General features: G+C 39.9%; 1 protein-coding gene across 1 annotated transcript in view; it reads right to left on the reverse strand.

Annotated features, from left to right (window-relative positions):
- Positions 1 to 2,171: 2,171 nt before the first annotated feature.
- Positions 2,172 to 21,239, reverse strand: part of C2H1orf105 (chromosome 2 C1orf105 homolog) — a 34,640-nt gene continuing 15,572 nt past the window's right edge. Inside the window, exons 3-6 of the mRNA XM_037806846.1 lie at positions 18,556 to 18,630; positions 8,061 to 8,128; positions 5,500 to 5,567; positions 2,172 to 2,502 (exon numbers count right to left, since the gene is read on the reverse strand). Coding sequence (XP_037662774.1) covers positions 2,351 to 2,502; positions 5,500 to 5,567; positions 8,061 to 8,128; positions 18,556 to 18,630 — 363 coding nt within the window. The 3' untranslated portion in view covers positions 2,172 to 2,350. The remainder of the gene's footprint in view (positions 2,503 to 5,499; positions 5,568 to 8,060; positions 8,129 to 18,555; positions 18,631 to 21,239) is intronic.

The raw sequence follows: 21,239 nt of genomic DNA on the forward strand, positions 1-21,239 counted from the left end.
TGGCTATGTAATACCCACGCAGCGTGGTCTCTGCGACACAGGACTGAGCTGAGGACAATCCCAAGAGTTTTAGGAAGAAGTTTTCCTCGAAACATCAAATATTGGCCAGTTCCTAATTTCACTCTTCGGCAGTTAACTGCCCAGGCAGTGAAACATCTTGCCAAAGATTTTACAAAGAACAAGAGCTGACATCCTGTGTGGGGAAATGTGGCCGTTTCTTCTCTGACCACCTTTCCTGACAGGGCTGCACAATTGCATCTTTGTTCCTGTCCTGAGAGCTGGACGGTTGGTGTTATGGGGAACGTTACTGCTGTAATCACTGAACGTCTGTTTATGGGAGAGAGTAACTCGTGCTTGTTCACGTACTGGCCTGTGTACCAGCTCTTTATGTGTGTGTATTATCTCTCCAGTTGAAATGATAAGTTCTTCAAAGGTTGGGTCTGTATTATTTAGGGTTCTCTAGGGAAACAGAACCAATATGAGATTTTATAAACATGTCCAAATTCTATAGGGCAGGATGCACAAGTACAGACTCTGTAAGGCAGGATGCATGAGTCCAAATTCCATAGGGCAGGCAGCGAGCTGGCAACTCTGATGAAGGTGTTCGATGAATTCCCCAGGTGATGCTGGGTAGCTAAAGAAGAAGTGAAGGTCCTCTATCTGTCTCGCTTAAAAGTCTTCAACTGATTGGATTAATCCAACTGACTGCATCCTCTCATTGTGGAAGACACACCCTTCGATGACGTCATCAGTCACAGCTGCAGCCAATTGACTGAAGATTTAACATACCAGCCTTCTGGTTTATTAGCCAGCCACAAATGTCCTTGCAGTAACAGTTAGGCCAGTGCTTGCTTGTCCAGACACCTGGGCACCATCACCTGGCCAAGGTGACACATGAACCTAACCATCACAGGGTCTTACTACCTGAATCCTTTGTATCCTCTTATCCCAAAATTCAGGGGTCTTAGCTCAATTGTTTTCTCAAATTGCTTGACAAGCCTAGCCTAGGAACAGACTTTTCTTCATTCTAAGTATCTCTCAAGTACAGGTCCGGGTAGCTCTTGAGGGGGCATATGGTGTCAGCACAAGGCACTGTTCTTATGCTCATTGAGTTATACATTTTTTCTAGAGAGACAAGAGTTACATGTGGGAAACAAGGACAATATTTAATAAAGTGCCAAATTAGAATGGGCTTGAGGGGGACATCGTTGAAATAGGATTGATCATCTAGTGTCCCCTAGGGGGGTTGTTAAATGTTGTCTATTTCTATGATTTTCTAATTTAACCTTGATTCTTAAGGATTTAGTTTATAGAGAATACAATTTTTTAAGTTTTATTAAAAGATGCAAGGCCAGGGCTTTCTCCCCATCTTGGAAATCTATGTTCTGCTTGGTAATGTCTTCCTCATCCTTAAGACCTCATTCTAGATAGGGCTTTCCTTAGGAGGAAAAAAGGTAGTTCTGCCAAACTTGTTATACTTCTGCTACTTGGTGTTTTATGGTTCTTGGACATACTCAGGATGATGGCTAGTTCCAATGTGGTGACACAATTGCTTCCTAAGAAATGGAAGGTGCCTTTTTGATATGTGCTTCCCTACAGCTGGGCACAGAGAATACATGACCATAAATATAATATTTGTGAGCCCAAAAGCCTAGAGTTTTCCTTTGTCTCCCTCACACGGTTGACATACAGACTAGGACAGAACTGGAGGCAAAATAGCCTCAAACCAAAGTATCTGAACTACAAAACATAAGTACTTGTTATTGATTTGAATGAGCAAAGATTATGTGAATTTTTGATATGTGCAGGTCATTAGAGGAGGTGATGTGGGAAGGGCAAGACAAGGTACAGTTCCTGTCCTCAAGGGTTGCAACAATTAATTGCAGTTATTGCATCACAGTATCCTCTGTCATCTACCAGATTTAACTGACAGAGATAAGCACAGAAGGGTGGCCTTCATTTTCCTTCCTCACTCTTAATAGGCTGAATTCACGAGGAACACTCTGGGGCCACCTCTGGCCTCTTGTCCTGAAGAAAGAGTTGCAATGTTTTAGAAACAGAAAGATATTGCCTATTACAACACAGATAAAAACATTTAACAAAATAGATACAATGCTCCATTTTAATTGATAAATCTTTTTAATCATGTAAATTAAACCATTTTGTCTTTGGGATAAGTGGTGAGATGGTAGTGGCAAGAGGCAGAATATCAGCAATTCTTAGGAAGGCAAAACTGAGTCATCTTTTTGGAAATAGGAGGAAATTATGGGTAGAAGGCACTAGTGACAGAGACTGGCTTGGCAAAGTGGTTTTCTCTCTGGGAGTCTGAAAGGTGACAAGCTCAAGCCACTCACTGCCTCATTTTCCTGCTGATTGGCTCCTTTCTGGGCAAGGAAGAGAGTTGCAATTGTGTCTCCTGCAGAGTTTTGTAGGTCTCAGAGAGAAGTCCGTGGAAGACTGATGTCCTGGGACCCAGAATGGGCAGCCTGTAGTGAATGTTTTCTAGAGGACAATGTAAGAAGGACAAGGTATGCTTAAATTCTCTCCTTAAAGAAACTCAAAATAACTAACGGTCACAAAAGACTTCTTCAACCTTCTAAAAAAGATTCAAAATTCACATAAGAATTCCTTTGAAACAGCTACCTTATCCCCTACAATATTTAAATTTTCACAAATCTTGTCGAAGAGGCCAGAAAAAAGTACTTGGAAACATAAAATTCAAGTATTAGGAGTTTTTGTAGTTCAATTAAAAAGAAGATAAAATGTCTGGAGTTGTAATGTGAGTCAGAGGAAACAGAGGATTCAATTCTCAGCAGACTTTTCTTTAAAAAACCACCACCACCACCGCGATCTTACAAAAAGGCGGCAGTAGGGAGAAAGTACTTGCATTTCAAAATGAACGTTCATTTTATGAAATAATTTATTTTAGGGATCCTTGAAATCCTTACCATCCTGACCTCTTCTTCAAATCTATTTTTATTTACAAAAAGTAGGTTAATATTCAACTTTTCAGGAAGACACATTGTTTGAAGGAGAGTAAACCTCTGCATGAAACAACACTTTCCCACTGGGAATCTCTGAATGACTAAGGGAACTGGAGCCCTCAATTCTCTGGCACAAGCTCCTCAGTCCAACTGAATGAGAGATGTTACAGACTCATACGACTCAGATCCACTTCAGTCTCATTGTGTAATGAAGAGGAAACAGAGGTCCAGGGCCCCAGGCACCGATGGACTGGAACCAGAATCCAGGTCTCCTGAATTCTCACCTTCCTCGTACCACATCACACCACTGTGCCAGGTAGGCCCAAGTCAGGTGGTTGGCATCTGTACCAATGTTTATTGAGACTAGGAGTCTGTGGGTGTCATGGGACTCTTAGTTCAAAGCAAAGATAAATGAAACCAGAAGGAATTTCCATCAATTGTAAGACAAGCTATTTCCATTCACTTGGTTCTCATTAAGAATTATTGCTAATATATAAGGTTTAGGTGAATCCAGGAAAATTCTAGAAATTGCTATTGTGACCAGCAGAATGAGTTAGACAGTAATGTTTGCTGAGATGAGTCAGCTATGTAGTATTTGCTGCATGTCCACAGAAAACACAGCACAGGTGGGTGGCAGCTTCAGCAATAAGCCACACTCACTGCAGTATGGACATGTCTAAGCTGTATAAACCAGCGGGGCTGGAGCAATGTCAGCAGGATTTCTGGATTGATCAAAAGGGGAGGCTATTTGTGCTGTCTGGCTCTTCGTTTTGCCCCTTGATGGGACAAAATGCTGTTCTGGTTTCAGGGGTGGGAACATGGAAACCCATAGAGTTTAAACAATTTGGTCAAATCTGCACAGTGAGACTAGGATCTGAACCCAGGTCACTGTTCTTCGGTTAGTGCTTTCGCCATGACCTCAGAGAGCATCCACAAAACCGAGCCTCAGCTTGGAAAGGCCCAAACTGGAGTCAACATGGATCTACCAAGCTTTAGCTCCTAGTCAGTTCCACAATCATATCTATGCAGTTTCACCTCCAAGGTGGCTGTCCTAGGGTGGACTCTATAGGCAAGCACCAGGTCTGTCCAAGAACATAATATGCTGATCCTGTATATACGAAGTCTAGCTCATGTTGCAAATTGAACTATACTTCCAGGACTAACAAATTGGTGAAAGGCATCTTGTTACATTGACCTCCAGGACCAGAAAATAAACATTGATAATAATTGAAAATAAGTTTATGATAGTGTGTGTGTGTGTGTGTGTGTGTGTGTGTATGTGTGATTGGTTCATCCTTTTGTGAGGTCAGGCCAAAAAAGTCCAGGTACAAGGGAAAATTGAAGCGAATATGTGGCTGGGTCAGAGAACCATGAAACCAATTGCACATGCCAGTGTTCTTTTGGCCTCAAAAGAATGAGGTGGTAACAGACCACAGAATGGCAGGGGGCAGTGGGGGTTGGGTAGCTTTCATTGGGTAGATGCTTTTAGCTCTAGAATCTTTCCACTTTGATAAATGAGAGCCATGAACCAGGCCAATATTTTTGGATATAAGAAAGGGTTCTTTGGGACTTGCAGTCTTTCACTCCACTAAAGTTATCTCTCCAGACCTTAGCTCTTACCTGGGTCTCTGGTACTCCCTTTTGGCATTCACCAGCCCCCAACATATCCTCTATCCTCAAATTTCCTTTCTAGATTCCTTTCAGTTCAGTTATGGCTCTAGCTTTCCTGCAACCTCCCAGGATAGAGCTCAGACTTTCCCATATGTACAAAGCGAAGGAAATTATCTTGATTTTCCATCTCATATCAAATGAAAGAAAAACTTAGATGGCTTCAGTTAATAGGGGAGCAAATGAGAAGATGGACAAAGTCTTTATGGTGACAGTCTGTGTTGCACTAAACCCTTGATTTTGATCACCCCAAAGAATGGTCTCCTTCCATCTTCAACCACTCCAGTATTGGCTTCTCTAAAAGATAAGACTTAGGTCAAGGTTGAAGCTGGCAACTGAGCCTCTACCCTTTTTTCTAGCAATAGCAAGTGAAGATAAGAATAGCATTGGGTAGTGGTTGGGAGAAGGCAGGTATTTTTAGGGAATCTGTGGGGTGGAAGGTTCAGGACCTTGGTGAGGCAAATCAAGGAGTATGAGGACACAGTTACCTTTCCACCTGGTACCATCAGGCTAGTCTGTGGAGGGACTTTATCTAGTTTGTGCCACATCTCTATGGAAATTTCTCAGCAAGTGGACTATGGAACTCTAGAAGGAATGAGGTGGAGTCATATAAGCTGGAGAAAGTCTGAGCAGGAACATGACATGGCTAAAGGCAAGGGAGGTCTGAAGAAGGGACATATAGGACTGGCAAGACAAAACAGGTCAAAAAGCAATGTGAGAAAGAGAAAGGGATAGGGAATGGGAATTTGTTTAGAAAATTTAGAAATTATCTTAGGAATTAAACTTTTCATTCCACTACCCTGGAACAGTATGTCTCATACTACAAGTACTTCAAAAGAAATCAAACCTGTTGGGATGTCATCAGGGGAAGGTCTGGGTACAGCCTGGGCTTTGGGTGGTTGAATGCCCATCATCCTGATTGGAAGAAGTGAGGAAACACATTAGTTAATTGGCTAGGGCTGGGTGGAAAGGACCAGGTCTTTATGCATTTTAAAACAGTTGGTCTCTTAAATCTAGTACCTGTTAACCCTAGTGATCAGGCCACTTTGCAGCCATGTGAGATGACCGGTCCAGCACTACTTATCAATATGTTTTTACTTACAGTGTTTTCATGGATTTCAAGAAAACCTTCATTTAAAAAAATCTTTTAGTCCACTGTCAGGAACACATATGTCTGAAAAGAGGTGGGATTAAAGAATGAATTCTCCAATTTCCAGAGGAAAAAAAGAAGCAATGCTTCCAAATCAATAATCTTCTCTTCAAGAGCAAAAGTGAGAGAATATTTTGGTTAGAACCTGGTAATTCTACAGAAAAATGTCTTCACCACATCCTATTTCTCCTGATGTCCAAGGCTGTGGAGGTGACCCTTAATCAAAATGTATGTGAGACCAAACCACTTTTACATTTGCTTAAATTGCTTAGTTTCTAAAAACTGACAAATCTATAAATTTTGATGGGCTGTTTAAGGCTCTACACTCATTTCATTGTTTCTATTGCCATAAAACTTTTCCAAGACTATTTTGTTTTGCTCCAAAACATTTTAACTTAAGGCTTAAAATGTACTGGGTTCCTACTTGGAATGACAGAAATGTTTTGGTAATGGATGGTGGTGATGGTAGCACAACATTGTGAATGCAAATAATAGCTCTTTAAAAGGAGAATTAATTAAACAATTAAATTTTAAAAATGGCCAGTCTAGCCAGTTTATTTGATTCAGTTGTCATTGGAGTACTCATTGGTACTGGGAAAATGAGAAAGAAAACCCATTCTATTACTCACTTTGGGCAAATAGGCAGGTGGTATTTGCAGGACTGAATAGTTTAAGATACATTGACACTATAATTCAGCAAATATATATCCATCCATCCATCCATCCATCCATCCATCATTTTATTCCTTCCTCCCTCCCTTCCATCTTTCCTTCCATTCAACAAATATCATTGTAATTCATTCAGTGGCCATAATTAAAGTCACTTTTTAAAGAAGTTATTGTTTCCATGAGGACACCTCCACTTGCCTATAGATGTAGTGAGACTTAAAAACTATGGTGACAGATTTTATAAGCCACAAACAAAATCATACTATGACTTTATAGTTACATAAGATAAGTTTCAAAGAGACATAGTACATTTTCCATCATAACACTGAAAAAAAGTGACCAATCTTAAGTACTCCTGGTTGGTATTAACATGATTTTAGTCCAACCAATGGTTTTAGCTTTAAAGGGATGAGAGCTATTTGTTTAAAGCAAAATCCACTAACGATTCTGGGATTTGAGAGTTTATTTAAATTACAAACTAGCAAGATAAACAATATGGGGCAACAAATTTAACAAGTCTCTTCTATAGAAGAGTGAACTTTTGCTCAGAAAATCCTCATTTTAAATAGTTCAGTTATCCATGTAAAGTTAATAAAGAATATTTATTATAATTACTTTTACTGTGATCTGATGTAAGAGCTCTTTAGATATATAAAGTCAATGTGGTTAAATTCTATTAGTGCTGGAGGCTGTGCTGCCCAAATACCCATTTCCTCCACCACTCTGTCTATCTGCACCAGGCACCTGACACCTAGTTTCAGTGCATCTGAGTCTACATTTCAGCCTTGAACAAATGGCCCCGAGGTTATTAAAGGAATCAGAACATCTACCACTGTACAGTATAGAGTTATAAAAATACCTATGTATTTTCCACATTGCTCTCTTTATGAGACAAAAAATTTAAAGCTTGCCATTAGATCACACATAACTTCTTTGGATGGTCATACATCAGGTTGACTATGTGTCTACATTCCAAACATGTACTGCAAGGCAAGTCTACCAACCTGTCTTATCCAGAATGAGTACATGGTTTTTTAATAAAGACTCAGTCCTTCTTCCCCTTCTGATATTTAAATACAGAAAAGAACTTTGATTATTTGTTACCTAACAAATCAAAATTTGACTGGAATTTATTTCTTATCTTGATAAGAAAGCAGCAAATGACAACAAAAGAAACTAAAAACAGAGATTTAGCTATTAAAAAGTAGCAGAGGATGTTCTGGACTCAGGACCGATTATGTGTAATCTCTCATACCTTCTGAATTAGATATGTCATCTACGTGGAGAATTTATATTTAGTTCTGCATGACTTATCAAAGGGATCTTCTATCCTAGGCCTTATAATGTGTGGTGAAGGTGGAAAGGAAGATAAAACTTTCTACGGTAGTTTCAGTAGTTGTTCAAGCAAAAAGGTTATAGAAAATTTTTTTGGTTTAACTATAAGTTAATCAGAAAGTGAAAACAGTCAAGCCCATTCCCTTAATATTTCCTATGTATTTACTTACTATGTTTCACAATCCACTATCTTGTATTCCCAAACAAATATAATCATAATTAAAGTCTGATCTCAGTTAAAATCTCTGACTTACTTTTGATTCATAAAATTCTCAAAGGATAGTTTCAGATCATCTGGGATTATCATAGTTCTTGGTTGTACCTGAGGAAGACAGTCTCATTTAGAACACTGTCCAAAACTGCATTCTGACTTAAGTAAATTATGTACCATCCTAGCAATTTCAAGTTGTGTTTAATACCAAAGACATCCATAAATCTTTTTTTTTAAACTTTTTATTTTGAAATAACTTCAAAGTTACAGGAAAGTTGCAAGAATAATCCAAAATCAATACAAAGAACTCCAATATATCATGTCACCCAGATAGCCAAATTTACCAACTTTTAGCATTTTATGACATTTATTATATCATTCTTCCTATCTATCTATCTATCTACCTATCTATCTATCTATCTATCATCTATCTATCTATCACCTGTCTATTATCTAAAGATTTGAGAGTAGATTGTATATATCATGCTCCTCTAATACTTAACAATTCTAGGTACATTTTCTGAAAACAACTACACTTACTATGTAACTACCTTAAGTAAAGCTATCAAGATCAAGAAATTTAACCCTGATAAAAAGCATCCAGTCCCTCTTATAATTTCTTCAGTTGTCCCAATAATGCCCCCTTTTTTCTGGGTTAGAAGATTTTTAAAAAATTATTTTAGTAACATACATATACTCAACCTAAAATTTCCCTCTTTAACCACATTAAGATACGTAATTCAGTTGTGTTAATTATATTCACAATGTTGTGCTGCAATCACCACCATCCACTGACAAAACTTTTCCATCACCCCCAAAAGAAATTCTTTACCAATTAAGCTATAACTCCCCATTTCCTACCCCCAACCTAGCCCCTTGTAGCCTGTATTCTAGTTTATAAATCTATGGACTTGCTTATTCTAATTATTTCACATTAGCAAGATCATGCAATATTTGTCCTTTTATGTCACTGGCTTATTTCACTCACACGATGACTTTAAGGTTCACCCATGTTGTCGTATGTATCAGAACTTTGTTCCTTTGCACAGCTACATAATACTCCATTGTATGCATATACAACATTTTATTTATTCATTCATCTGGTGACGGACACTTGGGATGCTTCCATCTTTTTGCAATTATAAACAATTCTGCTATTAAATTAAGTGTGCAAATATCTGTTCAAGTCCCTGTTTTCAATTCTTTTGAGTATAATCCTAGAAGTGAGATTCCTGGGTCATATGGTGATTCTATATTTAACTTTCTGAGTAACTGCCAAATTATTTTTCACAGTGGACGCACCATTTTACATTCTCAGGAACAATGATGAGTGTTCTGGTTTCTCCACATCCTCTCCAACACTTGCTATTTTTCTTTTTTAAAATAGTAACCATTCTAGTGGGTGTGAAATGGTATCTCATTGTGGTTTTCACTTACACTTCCCTGATGGCTAATGATGTTGAGCATCTTTTCATATGCTTTTAGGCCATTTGTATATCTTCTTTGGAGAAATGTCTAGCCAAGCCTTTTGCCCATTTTTAATTGGATCGTTTGCCTTTTTGTTGTTGATTTGGAGGATTTCTACATAAATTCTGCATAATAAACCCTTATCTGATATGTAGTTTCCAACTATTTTCTCCCATTCTGTAGGATCCCTTTTTATTTTCATAATGAATTCCTTTGATGCACAAAAGTTTTTCATTTTGATGAAGTCCCCTTTAACTATTTTTTCTTTTACTGCTTGTACTTTTGGTGTAACATCTAAGAAATCATTGCCTAACACAAGGTCCTGAAGAGGCTTTCCCGCATTTTCTTTTAGGAGTTTTATACTCCTGGTTCTTCTATTTAGATCTTTGATTCATTCTGAGTTAATTTTGGTATATGGTATGAGTCAGGGGTCTTCCTTCAATCTTTTGCATATGGACAACCAGTTCTCCCAGCACCATTTGTTGAAGAGACTATTCTTTCCCAATAGAACTGACTTGGCACCCTTGCCAAAAATCAAATGCCCATACATGTGTGAGTCTATTTCTGAATTCTCAATTCAATTCCATTGTCTATATATCTGTTCTTGTGCCAGTACCATGATGTTTTGACCATTGTAGCTTTGCAATAAGTTTTAAAATCAGGAAGGATGAGTACCCTGACTTCGTTCTTTTTAAAGATGTTTTTGGATATTTAGGGCCCCTTACCCTTCAAAATAAATTTGATGATTGGCTTTTTCATTCCTGCAAAGACGACTGTTGGAATTTTGATTGGGATTGCATTGAATCCGTAAATTGCTTTGGGTAGAACTGACATCTTAACAAGAGTTATTCTTTCAATCCTTGAGCATGGAATATCCTTCCATATATTTAGGTCTTCTTTACTTTCTTTTAACAATGTTTTGTAGTTTTCAGTGTATGTCTTTTACATCCTTGGTTAAATTTATTCCTAGATATTTGATTCTTTTAGTTGCCACTGTAAATAGATTTTTTTTCTTAATTTCCTCTTCAGATTGCTTATTACTAGTGTATATAAACACTACTGATTTGGGGGTGTTCATCTTGTACTCCTCCACATTGTTGAATTTGTTTATCAGCTCTAGTAGCTTTGTTGTAGATTTTTCAGGTCTTTCTATACATAGGATCATGTCATCTGTGCATAGTGAAAGTTTTATTTCTTCCTTTCCAATTTGGATGCCTTTTATTTCTTTTTCTTGCATAACTTCTCTGGCTAGAACTTCCAGTAAAATGTTGAATAATCGTGGTGACAGTGGGCATCCTTGCCTTGTTCCAGATCTAAGAGGGAAAGCTTTCAATCTTTCACCACTGAGTATATGTCAGTGGTGTTTTTCTCATGTATGCCCTTGATCATGCTGAGGAAATTTCCTTCTATTCCTAGTTTACTAGCTGCTTTTTTCTCAAGAAGGGGTGCTGGATTTTCTCAAATGCCTTTTCTATGTCAATTGAGATGATTATGTGTTTTTTTCCCCTTTATTCTGCTAATGTGGTGTATTGTTAATTGATTTTCTTATGTTGAACCACCCTTGCATACCTGGGATGAATTTTGTGTGATCATGTTTTTGTTTCCTGGCTGCTTAAACAATGGGAATTCATTGGCCCACGGTTTTGAAGCTAGGAGAAGTCCAAAATCAAGGTGTCATCAAGGCAGTTCTTTCTCCCAGAAAACTGTGGTATTCTAGGGCTGACTGCCGATGATCCTTGGTCCTCAGCTTTTCTGTCACATGGCAAAACACACGGCAGCCTCTCCTGGCTTCTCCCTTCTCTTCCTGGTTCCACTGGCTGTCGGCTTCTGGCTGTTCCCTCTGGCTTTCTCTCTCTTTGTGGCTTTCCCTATAAGGCCTTCAGTAATAGTATTAAGACCATCTTGGTTCAGTTGGGCCACACATGAACTGAAGTAACCCCATCAAAAGGTTCTATTTACAAGGATTCACACCCACAGAAGTGGATTAATTTTAAGGACATGTTTTTCTGGAGTACATGGTTCCAAGCCAGCACAATGGTGTAAACTTCTTTTAGTGTCCTGTTGAATTCAGTTTGCTAGTATTTTGTTGAGATTTTTGCATGTATATTCATAAAGGGTATTGGTCTGTAATTTTCTTTTTTGTGGTATCTTTATCTGGCTTTGATATTAGGGTGATGTAGGCCTCATAGAATGAATTAGGTAGTGTGCCCTCTGCTTCAATTTTTTTGGAAGAGTCTGAGTGCAACTGGTATTAATTCTTCTTGGAATTTTTGGTAGAATTTACCTGTGAAGCCATCTGGTCCTGGCATTTTGTTGTTGTTGTTGTTGGGATATACATCCTTTTGTGATATGAATGGACCAGAGGGCATCACCCTGCTCTACAAGTCATAGCAAGGTCTCTGTTACTCTGGGTTATCAGATGTTGAAGTTAGGTGCCTCAAGGTTAGTAAACCTTCAAATTCTCTTTGCCTAGATCACCCCCTCTCCCCCACACAATTTTTTATGTCCCAGATTAACCATCACTGTCTCATAGAGACCAATGACTCTTGGACTATTGTTTGGTAGTCCTTTGCCTTATATGTCTATTATTCTCTGGGCTTCCCCTATCAAACACACATGACTCTTTGTTATATTAATTGATTAATATCTGGCTTCCCTATAGATTTTCAGCTTCACAAGGCAGAGACCATCTCTCTATTTCTGCCTTTCCAGGTCCTAACACAGTGCCTGTTTAGGAAATATTTGTTGATTGAATTAATGAATAAGTGAACCTACTTTGATGAATATTTGATATTTTTAAGTGTGCCCTTCATACAGGGCTAAAATAAATTATACAGTTACAGTATTCCTGGTTAAGAAACACCAATTTCTTGAACTTTTTCACATCTGTTACTAATACTAGACAGTAGCTGTCTTTCAGAGATCATGTTTTAACTAAGAAGCATTTTTGTCATTACTTTTTCAAAATTTACTGTAAACATGAAAATGAAAAGTTAATCAGAGATGTGGATGCAAGGTGTTCAGCTGGGCCACTCACTAAGGACCATTAGAGGTGGCTTAAAAGAAGCAAAAAAATGAATATTAAATCTACATGAATGCCAAGTACCTACTGTACATAATCAGATTGTTCTCCTAATTCTTTAGCTGAGGGGAGGATAGGGAGGGGGAGGAAAGCGGAGATCTGGTAACAAGGAGCATCTGGGGGTAGTGTGGGCAGCAGAGACATTATTGAGAAGCTGAGGAGAGGTTTCTGGATACATAAAAGAAGGGGAAAATGTGCCAGAGACTTTTCTTGTTTTCAAAATTTTATCTCAAGTTGGCTCCATTCCAAGGAAAGATGGAGGAAACTCTCTACCTCAGTATGACTTACGACTTCTATTCTGAAGCCCCTTAATCTAGCTAGTACTGTCATTTTCCAAAACTTACACTGAAGTGGGATATAGAGACTACCTCAGAAGAAGGTCATCAAAGACAGCATGTTGTCTCTGATAAAAGGAATGTCACGTGATGAACTATTTATTCTTGAAAATCCTGCATTAGTGTTTTTCCTTTCAAGAAGCCTTCCTTGATTTTAAACTACCCACCCCAACCCCCATTCACTCCACACCAGGACTATTTCTATTTACATTTATCACACAGCCTGCTCCCTTTCCTTGGGATGCATAAAAACATCCTGTGCTCAAGACCAGAGATGTCAGCCTGGCAAGATAAGGCACTATCCCCTAGTAGATAAGGGGACTGCCAGTACATTTCTTCCCCCATTGTCCTGAGCATATGTAAATATTCACTGGAGACAGCCTGATTAAGGCGGGCATGCTTTATGGCATCTGACTCAACCATGGTGGTATACATGTCCCTGGTGGGGAGTGAGCAGGGCTCCTCCACTACGCACACAAACACACAAGACAGGGGTGCTGCATATAGAACTTTTTCCTGTGTCAGCCATGTATTGAGACCTGTTGGCTATGGGGAATCGATGCCTACTAGTGAAGATGACTTTAAGTGCTGTCTTTTCTCTATGTGAATAAAATGCTGCCCCATTCAATGCTGTGTGGGTCCTGCTTCTGTTGGTAACCCCAACACCTTTAGTGGAGTGGGTTAACATTTCTTTAAGTTTCTCTCCTTCTGACAGAAGTTCTTGCTTTATTTTTATTTTTGCTTTTTTTTTTTTTCAGTTGAAGCATTACCTAAGTACCTGGTCCATGGCAGGCAATCAATAAACATTTGTTGAAATGAATAGAATTTTATAAATAGACTTCTGGAATGAATTAATATATATGTTAGAGGATGCCTAACTACATTGTGTCCAGCTTGACAATCCAACTTTTAAGGCACTTTGAAAGTGTTCGTTAGAGAGCAAAGCAGATAACAGAAGGGCTACAAAATAGATATCTTAAGGGGAAGATGAGCTGTTGGAAGCACATATATGGTAAAGAAAGTTTAGGCAATAATCATGCAGAAAGCCAAGGGAGCTATCATCAGTAGATATTTTTTCCACACTTAATGGTTGAGTTCCTGGTCCTAGGTTAAGCAGGAATATGAATAGTTACACATGCCTGGCCCTACTGGGGATTTTTTTTTTAAGGATACATTCATTTTATGCTTTTTTTAAAAAAATTCATTTTTATTAAGATATATTCACATACCATGCAGTCATACAAAGGGTACATTCAAATTTTTGAACATTTTCATTACCACACACACAAAAATAATAAGAATAAAAATTAAAGTGAAAAAGAACAATTAAAGTAAAAAGGAACACTGGGTGCCTTTTTTTTTCCCCCCATTTTTCTACTCATTCATCCATACACTGGACAAAGGGGAGTGTGGTCCATATGGCTTTCCCAATCACATTGTCACCCCTCATAAGCTGCATTTTTATACAATCGTCTTCAAGATTCATGGGTTCTGGGTTGTAGTTCGATAGTTTCAGGTATTTACTGCTAGCTATTCCAATTCATTAGAACCTAAAAAGGGTTGTCTACATTGTGCGTAAGAGTGCCCACCAGAGTGACCTCTCGGCTCCTTTTGGAATTGCTCTGCCACTGAAACTTATTTCATTTCCTTTCACATCCCCCTTTTGGTCAAGAAGATGTTCTCCATCCCACAATACTGGGTCCAGATTCCTCCCCGGGAGTCATATTCCACGTTGCTGGGGAGATTTACTCCTCTGGGTGTCAGATCCCACCTAGGGGGTAGGGCAGTGATTTCACCTTTCAAGTTGGCTTAGCTAGAGAGACAGGGCCACATCTGAGCAACAAAGAGGCATTCGGGAGGAGGCTCTTAGGCACAATTATAGGGAGGCCTAGCCTCTCCTTTGCAGCAACAGTCTTGCCAAGGGCCAGTCCCATGGTAAAGCACTCAGTCCATCAAACCACCAGTCCCCTATGTCTGTGAGCAGGGCTAATCTATTTTTTTATTGAGATATAATTCACATGCCATAAAATTCACCATTTTGAAGTGTACAATCCAGTGGTTTTTAGTATATTCACAAGGTTGTGCAACCATCACCACTGAACAGTTTCATCACCCCCAAAAGAAACTCCATACCAATTAGCAGTCATTCCCCTTTCACCTCTCCCCCCCAGTCCCTGGCAGCCACTATTCTACTTTCTCTCTCTATGGATTTACCAATTCTGGACATTTCATATAAATGGAATCATTTCCATTTTGTGTCTGGTTTCTTTTCACTTAGCATGATGTTTTCAAGGTTCATACATATCATAGCAGTACTGCATTCTTTTTCTAGTCACATAATGTTCAATTGTATGGCTATACCATTTTTTTTTATCTATTCATCATATGATGGACATTTGGATTGTTTCCACTTTGGGGCTATGACGAACACTGCTGCTATGAACATTTTTGTACAAGTTTTTGTGTAGACATGTTTTGAATTCTCTTTGGGTATAACCTAGGAGTGGAATTGCTGGGTCATATGATGACTCTAGGTTTAACTTTTTAAGGAACTGTGAAACTGTTTTCTAATAGTTATACTGTTTTACATTCCCACCAGCAATATATAGGGGTTCTAATTTCTCCACATCCTTACCCACACTATTTATTGTCCCTCTTTACTGGGTATAAAATAGTATCTCATTGTGGTTTTGAGTGACATTTCTCTAATGACTAATGATGTTGAACATTTTTTCATATGCTTATTGGACATTTGCATATCTTCTTTGGAGAAATGTCTACTAAATCTTTTACCCATTTTTAAATTGGGTTATTTGTCTTTTTATTGTTGAATTATAAGCATTCTTTATAAATTCTGGATACCAGTCCCTCATCAGATATATGATTTGCAAATATTTTCTCCCAATCTGTAAGTTGTCTTTTCCCTTTCTTGATGATGTTCTTTGTAGCAAAAAAGTTTTAATTTTAATGAACTCTAATTTATCTATTTTTTCCATTGTCTCTTGTGCTTTTGGTGTCATATCTAAGAAACCATTGCCTGATCCAAGGCCACAAAAATTTATGCCTACATTTTCTTCTAAGAATTTTATGGTTTTAGCCCTTATACTTAGTATTTGGCCCATTTTGAGCTATTTTTTGTGTGCATTGCGAGGTAGGGATCCAACATCATTCATTTTCATGTGGACATCCAGTTGTCCCATTATCATTTGTTGAAGAGACTATTCTTTCCCCATTGAATTGTCTTGGCACTCTTGTCAAAAATCAGTTGTCCAAAAATCTAATGGTTCATTTCTGGTCTCTCAATTCTATTCCATCGATCCATATGTCTATCCTTATGCCAGTACTGCATGGTCTTGATTACTGTAGCTTTGTAATAAGTTTTGAAATCAGGAAGTGTGAATCCTCCAACTTTGTTCTTTTTCAAGACTGTTTTGTCTTTCCTGGGTCTCTTACATTTCCATAAGAATTTTAAGATCTGTTTGTCAATTTATTCACAATAGGCATCTGGGACTTTGAGAAGGATTTTGTTGAATCTATATGTCAATTGGGGAGTATTAGTGTCTTCCAATCTATGAACACAGGATTTTTTCCATTTATTTAGGTCTTCTTTAATGTCTTTCAATGATGTTTTATAGGTTTTGATGTACAAAGCTTGCACTTCTTTTGTTAAATTTATTCCTATGTATTTTATTTTTTGAAGCTATTAGGAATAGAATTGTTTTATTAATTTCATTTTTGGATTGTTCATTGCAAGTGTACATGTATAAATACAATTAATTTTTGTATATTGATCTTGTATTCTGTGATCCTGCTGTACTGATTTATTAGCTTTAATAGTTTCACATGGACTCTTTAGGATTTTCTACATATAAGATCATGATATCTGTGAATAGAGATAGTTCTACTTCTTCATTTCCAATCCAGATGACTTTTCTTTCTTTTTCTTGTCTAACTGCTCTGGTTAGAGTATACAGTACAATGTTGAATAGAAGTGTTGAGAGCAGACATTCTAATTTTTTCCTGATCTTAAGGGGGAATTCATCTAGTCTTTTCACCACTAAATATGATGTTAGCTGTGTTTTTTTCATAAATGCTCTGCATTTATGGAGGGGTGTCAGATCTGCAGTCCTTCCTTCTGGAAGAATATTGAGGTGTTACTGCACACAGTGAAGCAAGAGTATTTCCCCATTGTTTTCTAACCTTATACAAGTTTGCCACCAGGTTCTGCATGCACTAGTTCTGACAGCAGTAGGAAAGGGGCTCTGGCACTTGTGCATTTGAGGCTCTTACTTTTGGAAGCTGGTGGGGCAGAGGGTTGTTACAGGGAGGGTGTCTACAGTTTGCTGCAGAGGCAAGCTGCACCAAACAGTTAAACTGCACTGTGTGGTTCCACTCCTGTCAGGGCAAAGGACAGAGAAGAGGTCTTGAGAAAAAGGACAGCTGCTAAAATACCAAGCAAGCCAGCTGGTCAAGGCCAGTTTAGGCCCAAGGTCAGCATGTTCTAAATGCGGACACGTGATTCCAGGAATAAGACGACCAAAAGAAATCCAATCTAGTGTCTCAGACTCCAGTCAATGCTAATATTGAATACTATGCTCCTAATTCTGTTGAAAATTAACACTGACTGTAACATCCAGGACACCTTTGCCAGTGGCTCCAGTTAAATTTCCAAATCCCACAAAAAAGTTCACAGAGCTGCTGCTCTTTCTCTTGTCCAACTAGCCCTAAGTACTTTTGCCATGAACCCATCGAAGGAGTCTTTTTTAGGTCTCCTGTTTTCTTCCATCCCTTTCCCTTCCTCTTATTGCACCTCTAGTTCCACCTTCTCCCCCAAGTCAGGGGAGAATCTTATGATCTCCGAGTTGGAGAGACCCTTCCGCAACTCCTACCCTAAACCTAACCATTTAGTTAAACTAACCCTCAACCTAAGTCCGAGCCTTACTTACCCTAACAACCTTTCTAACGCTAACCCTAAGCCTTAAACTGACCCTAGTCCTAACTCTGACCCAGGCACAGCTTCCCTCTGGAAGAAGGCCTCTTTCTTCAGCAACTCTGACAGATGACAGAAGTTCATCCTTGCTCCCTCCACATTCCCCTTGATATGTTTCATTTTTGTCCCTAACAAACCCTCCACACCCACCCCACAACCATTTACAGATATCCAGGGCAAGTGCCATCTCCCAGTACCTAAAAAGTATTATAGAACCTCTCCTTACCTTTTTTCCCGAGGTGCAGACTGAATTAATGATGGACCCAAAGATGAAGCCAATGGCTTGATGATTGTAATGGTGGAGGAGGACTGTGTGTGTGCATGTGTGTGCACATGCGTATGTGAATGTGTGTTGTGTTGGGGAGATATTAAGTAGGGGAGAAGAAGCTCTATGACCCCCTGAACCTCTATGAAGTTCACCATAGGAGCCCAAACCATCTGGCCTATCTACCTTTGTTTGCTTTTGGCTTGTTGAAAGTGGGAAAAGTTTATCCTATTATGTCAGGTGATGGTGCTCCCAGGGCCAACAGCTCCTCATGTGCAGCCTTCACCAATGCCTTCCCTACAAGAGGCCCCAGCGCTTTGCAGGGCTTTAATTGGGGAGGGGTAGTGTTATGCCCTGGGGATGTCCATGCCCATCTGTCAACCCCCGCTCCTTGCCTACCATTTTTATTTCTCTACATGTGGAGCACAGCTGCTTGTTTCTGAGCAGCAAGGTGTCACTCTGGCTTCTCCTGGCCTAAGGGGAAAGAGAAACAGAGAGAGGTGAGAAAATGGTGGTGCACTTGGGACAGCAGAGAAGTAGAAAATGGGTGGAGGGGAGATTGATGTTATTTCTCCCATTGAACAGAGATTTATGGGAGGAATGACTCCCCTGCTCTCCCTCTCTGCTCTCAGTCCCATTCAAGGTGGATGTTCAGTCTGGGGTTTGGTGTAGCTGGTAGGTTCAGAAAGTTTTGAGGCAGGAGGAAGTGAGCCACAGACTATGTAGCAGCCTCAGGGGCCCCTAGCTTCGGTGGTGAAGGCTGTAAGGACAGCTGGCAGAAGGGGCTGGGGCCGGGGGCTGAAATCCAGCAGTGCTCTTCTTTCCCACCTGAACACTGTGAGCTGTGTCTGAGGGGCTGCATTGTCCCACAGGCAGTGCATTTGTCTCATTTCACATGAATGCTCCCCCACACAGACTAGCTGAGGGCCTCTGACTGCCTAAGAAAGAATGAAGAGGAGACTTGTCTTCTGCAAACCTCCTTCCTGGGCCCTCTCAGGCATTATCCTCTCTTCTCACACCTAACTCTGGCCCCACATTAGCAATCTAGCATCCACTAGCTAGCACCACGTGGTCCTTTTCCCCTTGGAGCTGCAAATTCTAGCAAAACTGGAGCTGGTTTGGGGGTCACGAGCCCTTTCCCTCCTCTGGGGAGCAGATGTTGTTCTGGCCTGACCAAAGAAATGACCAGCACTCCACTGGGTGGGAAACACCCTCTCTGCTCGCTGTAACCACCACTTTCTGACTTCACATCTGCCAAAGGGTGAAAGAGAGGGCTTAGGGACATTTACACCTAGAACATGAGGTAGAACACGGCATCTCTGGTAAGAGCTTTGGTTAGGGAGCAAATGGGAACTTGTGGCTAAATTATGTTTGGGGATTCTCTCTCACCTTTCCTTATACACACTGATGTTGGCAATTGTGAGATATGTTCCTAGAAAGTGTAAAATATGGCCAACAGTAGGGCCACAGTGACAAGCAGATGAAGACTGTCCACTGAAATCTTCTCCTTCTATTTGACTGACTTGGTGACCCATTGCTACATGTCTACACACCTGTGCCCTGCCCCATTCCTGCTGCCCTGCAGCCTTACTGTTCTGGGAAGTGTGGGGAACAAGGAGAGGAGGAAGGGAGCTCCTGGCTGTGCTCTCAAGGTGACCTTTGCAGGAGAGGCCTGTAAGCAGCTTCATCCCGAGAGAGACATACGGTGCTTGCGTGAGGCATTACTCGGGCTTTGAGGACTGAGCACTTGATGAAGTCAGATTCTTTTGACAAATATTTAAAACAAATTTCATTTTTATAGAGCATTTTAAAAAAATCAACACTTTATTACAATTGTTGTGGGTTGGCATGTTAAAGTATGAGTGTGAATAACTATATTGATTCATTCAACAACACAACTTTATTGTGGGGCTACGATGGGGAGGACACTGATGGGGCCACAAGGAAAGACAGTGAAGGATATAAGCTCATTCATGTGCTCTTTCACTTAGGTACTGGGGACACTGAGGTGAATAAGACATAACTTTTGACCTGAAGCTTCTCATTATCCAGCAGACTGTAGCAAGAAGTATGATGATGCTGATGGTGCTCTGACAGAAATATATTGAGGCTACAGTGAAACTGAAAGGTGTTGTTAAACTTACCTGGGTGGAGGGTTGGGCAGAGAGGGAAGGGCCTGAGAAGGGTTTACAAAGCAGGCAATGCTTGAGTAGGCTTTTGTGGGGTAAACAAGGAGTGAGCAGGACTTCCAAGCACAGAAGCCACTGTGCAACAATATGGAAGAATAACCTAGCAAATCAGCTTTAGATAACTGAGAAGAGTTTGGAATGGCTGGACTGTCCAGCAAGTAGGTAGGTGGGAGAGTGTAGGGAGAGGCTAGAGTGGAAATGTCCATGTATGTTCAGCTTTCAACCATGTCTTCCCTGATACACTGAGGGCAGCTCAGGGCTCTGCCCCCTTCCCTCCCATCTCTGAGGTCTGAGACTCGGATATCTCTCTAGAACTGCGATTCAAGGTTGGGTGCTTTAGGTATCATGGAGGAGGCAATGATACCTATGGGCCTTCAGAAAAAGGAGAGACCATTTTTGATGGGAGGAATTGGGGAAGGCTTCCTGGAAGTTGCATCTGCACTTGGTCTGAAAGGATGGGGAGGAACTGTACAGGTGGAGGTGGGTTGGGAGACTCTTTAAACCTGTTTGCTTTTAGTGGAGTTCTAAGCGGGCTCTTGTTTTTCTTCTCCTTCCTTCACCTTTTCCAGACTTCTGCTTTCTGAATGTGAATACTACTAGGATCTATGGGGCTCGGAATCACAGGATTCATTGCAAATGAAGAAAAGACTACAGTTGGGAGATCTTCAAGGTTCAAAGCAGGATCTTGTCAGGTCAATGGCAACTGTGACTGTGACACCAGAGTCTCATAACCATGATGACTACAGCTGTCATCCCTGGGAACTTAAAAGGATTGAAAGGCCTTGTTAACTCATCCTGTAGACATAAGTTTGGTATTACTTTCTCAGAAAACATTTTTCCTGCCCCTTCTCCCTAACTGATTTGTTTGCCTGCTCCTCTAATTCCTTCACAGCT

Source organism: Choloepus didactylus, chromosome 2 (genome assembly GCF_015220235.1).
Source record: "Choloepus didactylus isolate mChoDid1 chromosome 2, mChoDid1.pri, whole genome shotgun sequence".
NCBI lineage: Eukaryota > Metazoa > Chordata > Mammalia > Pilosa > Megalonychidae > Choloepus > Choloepus didactylus.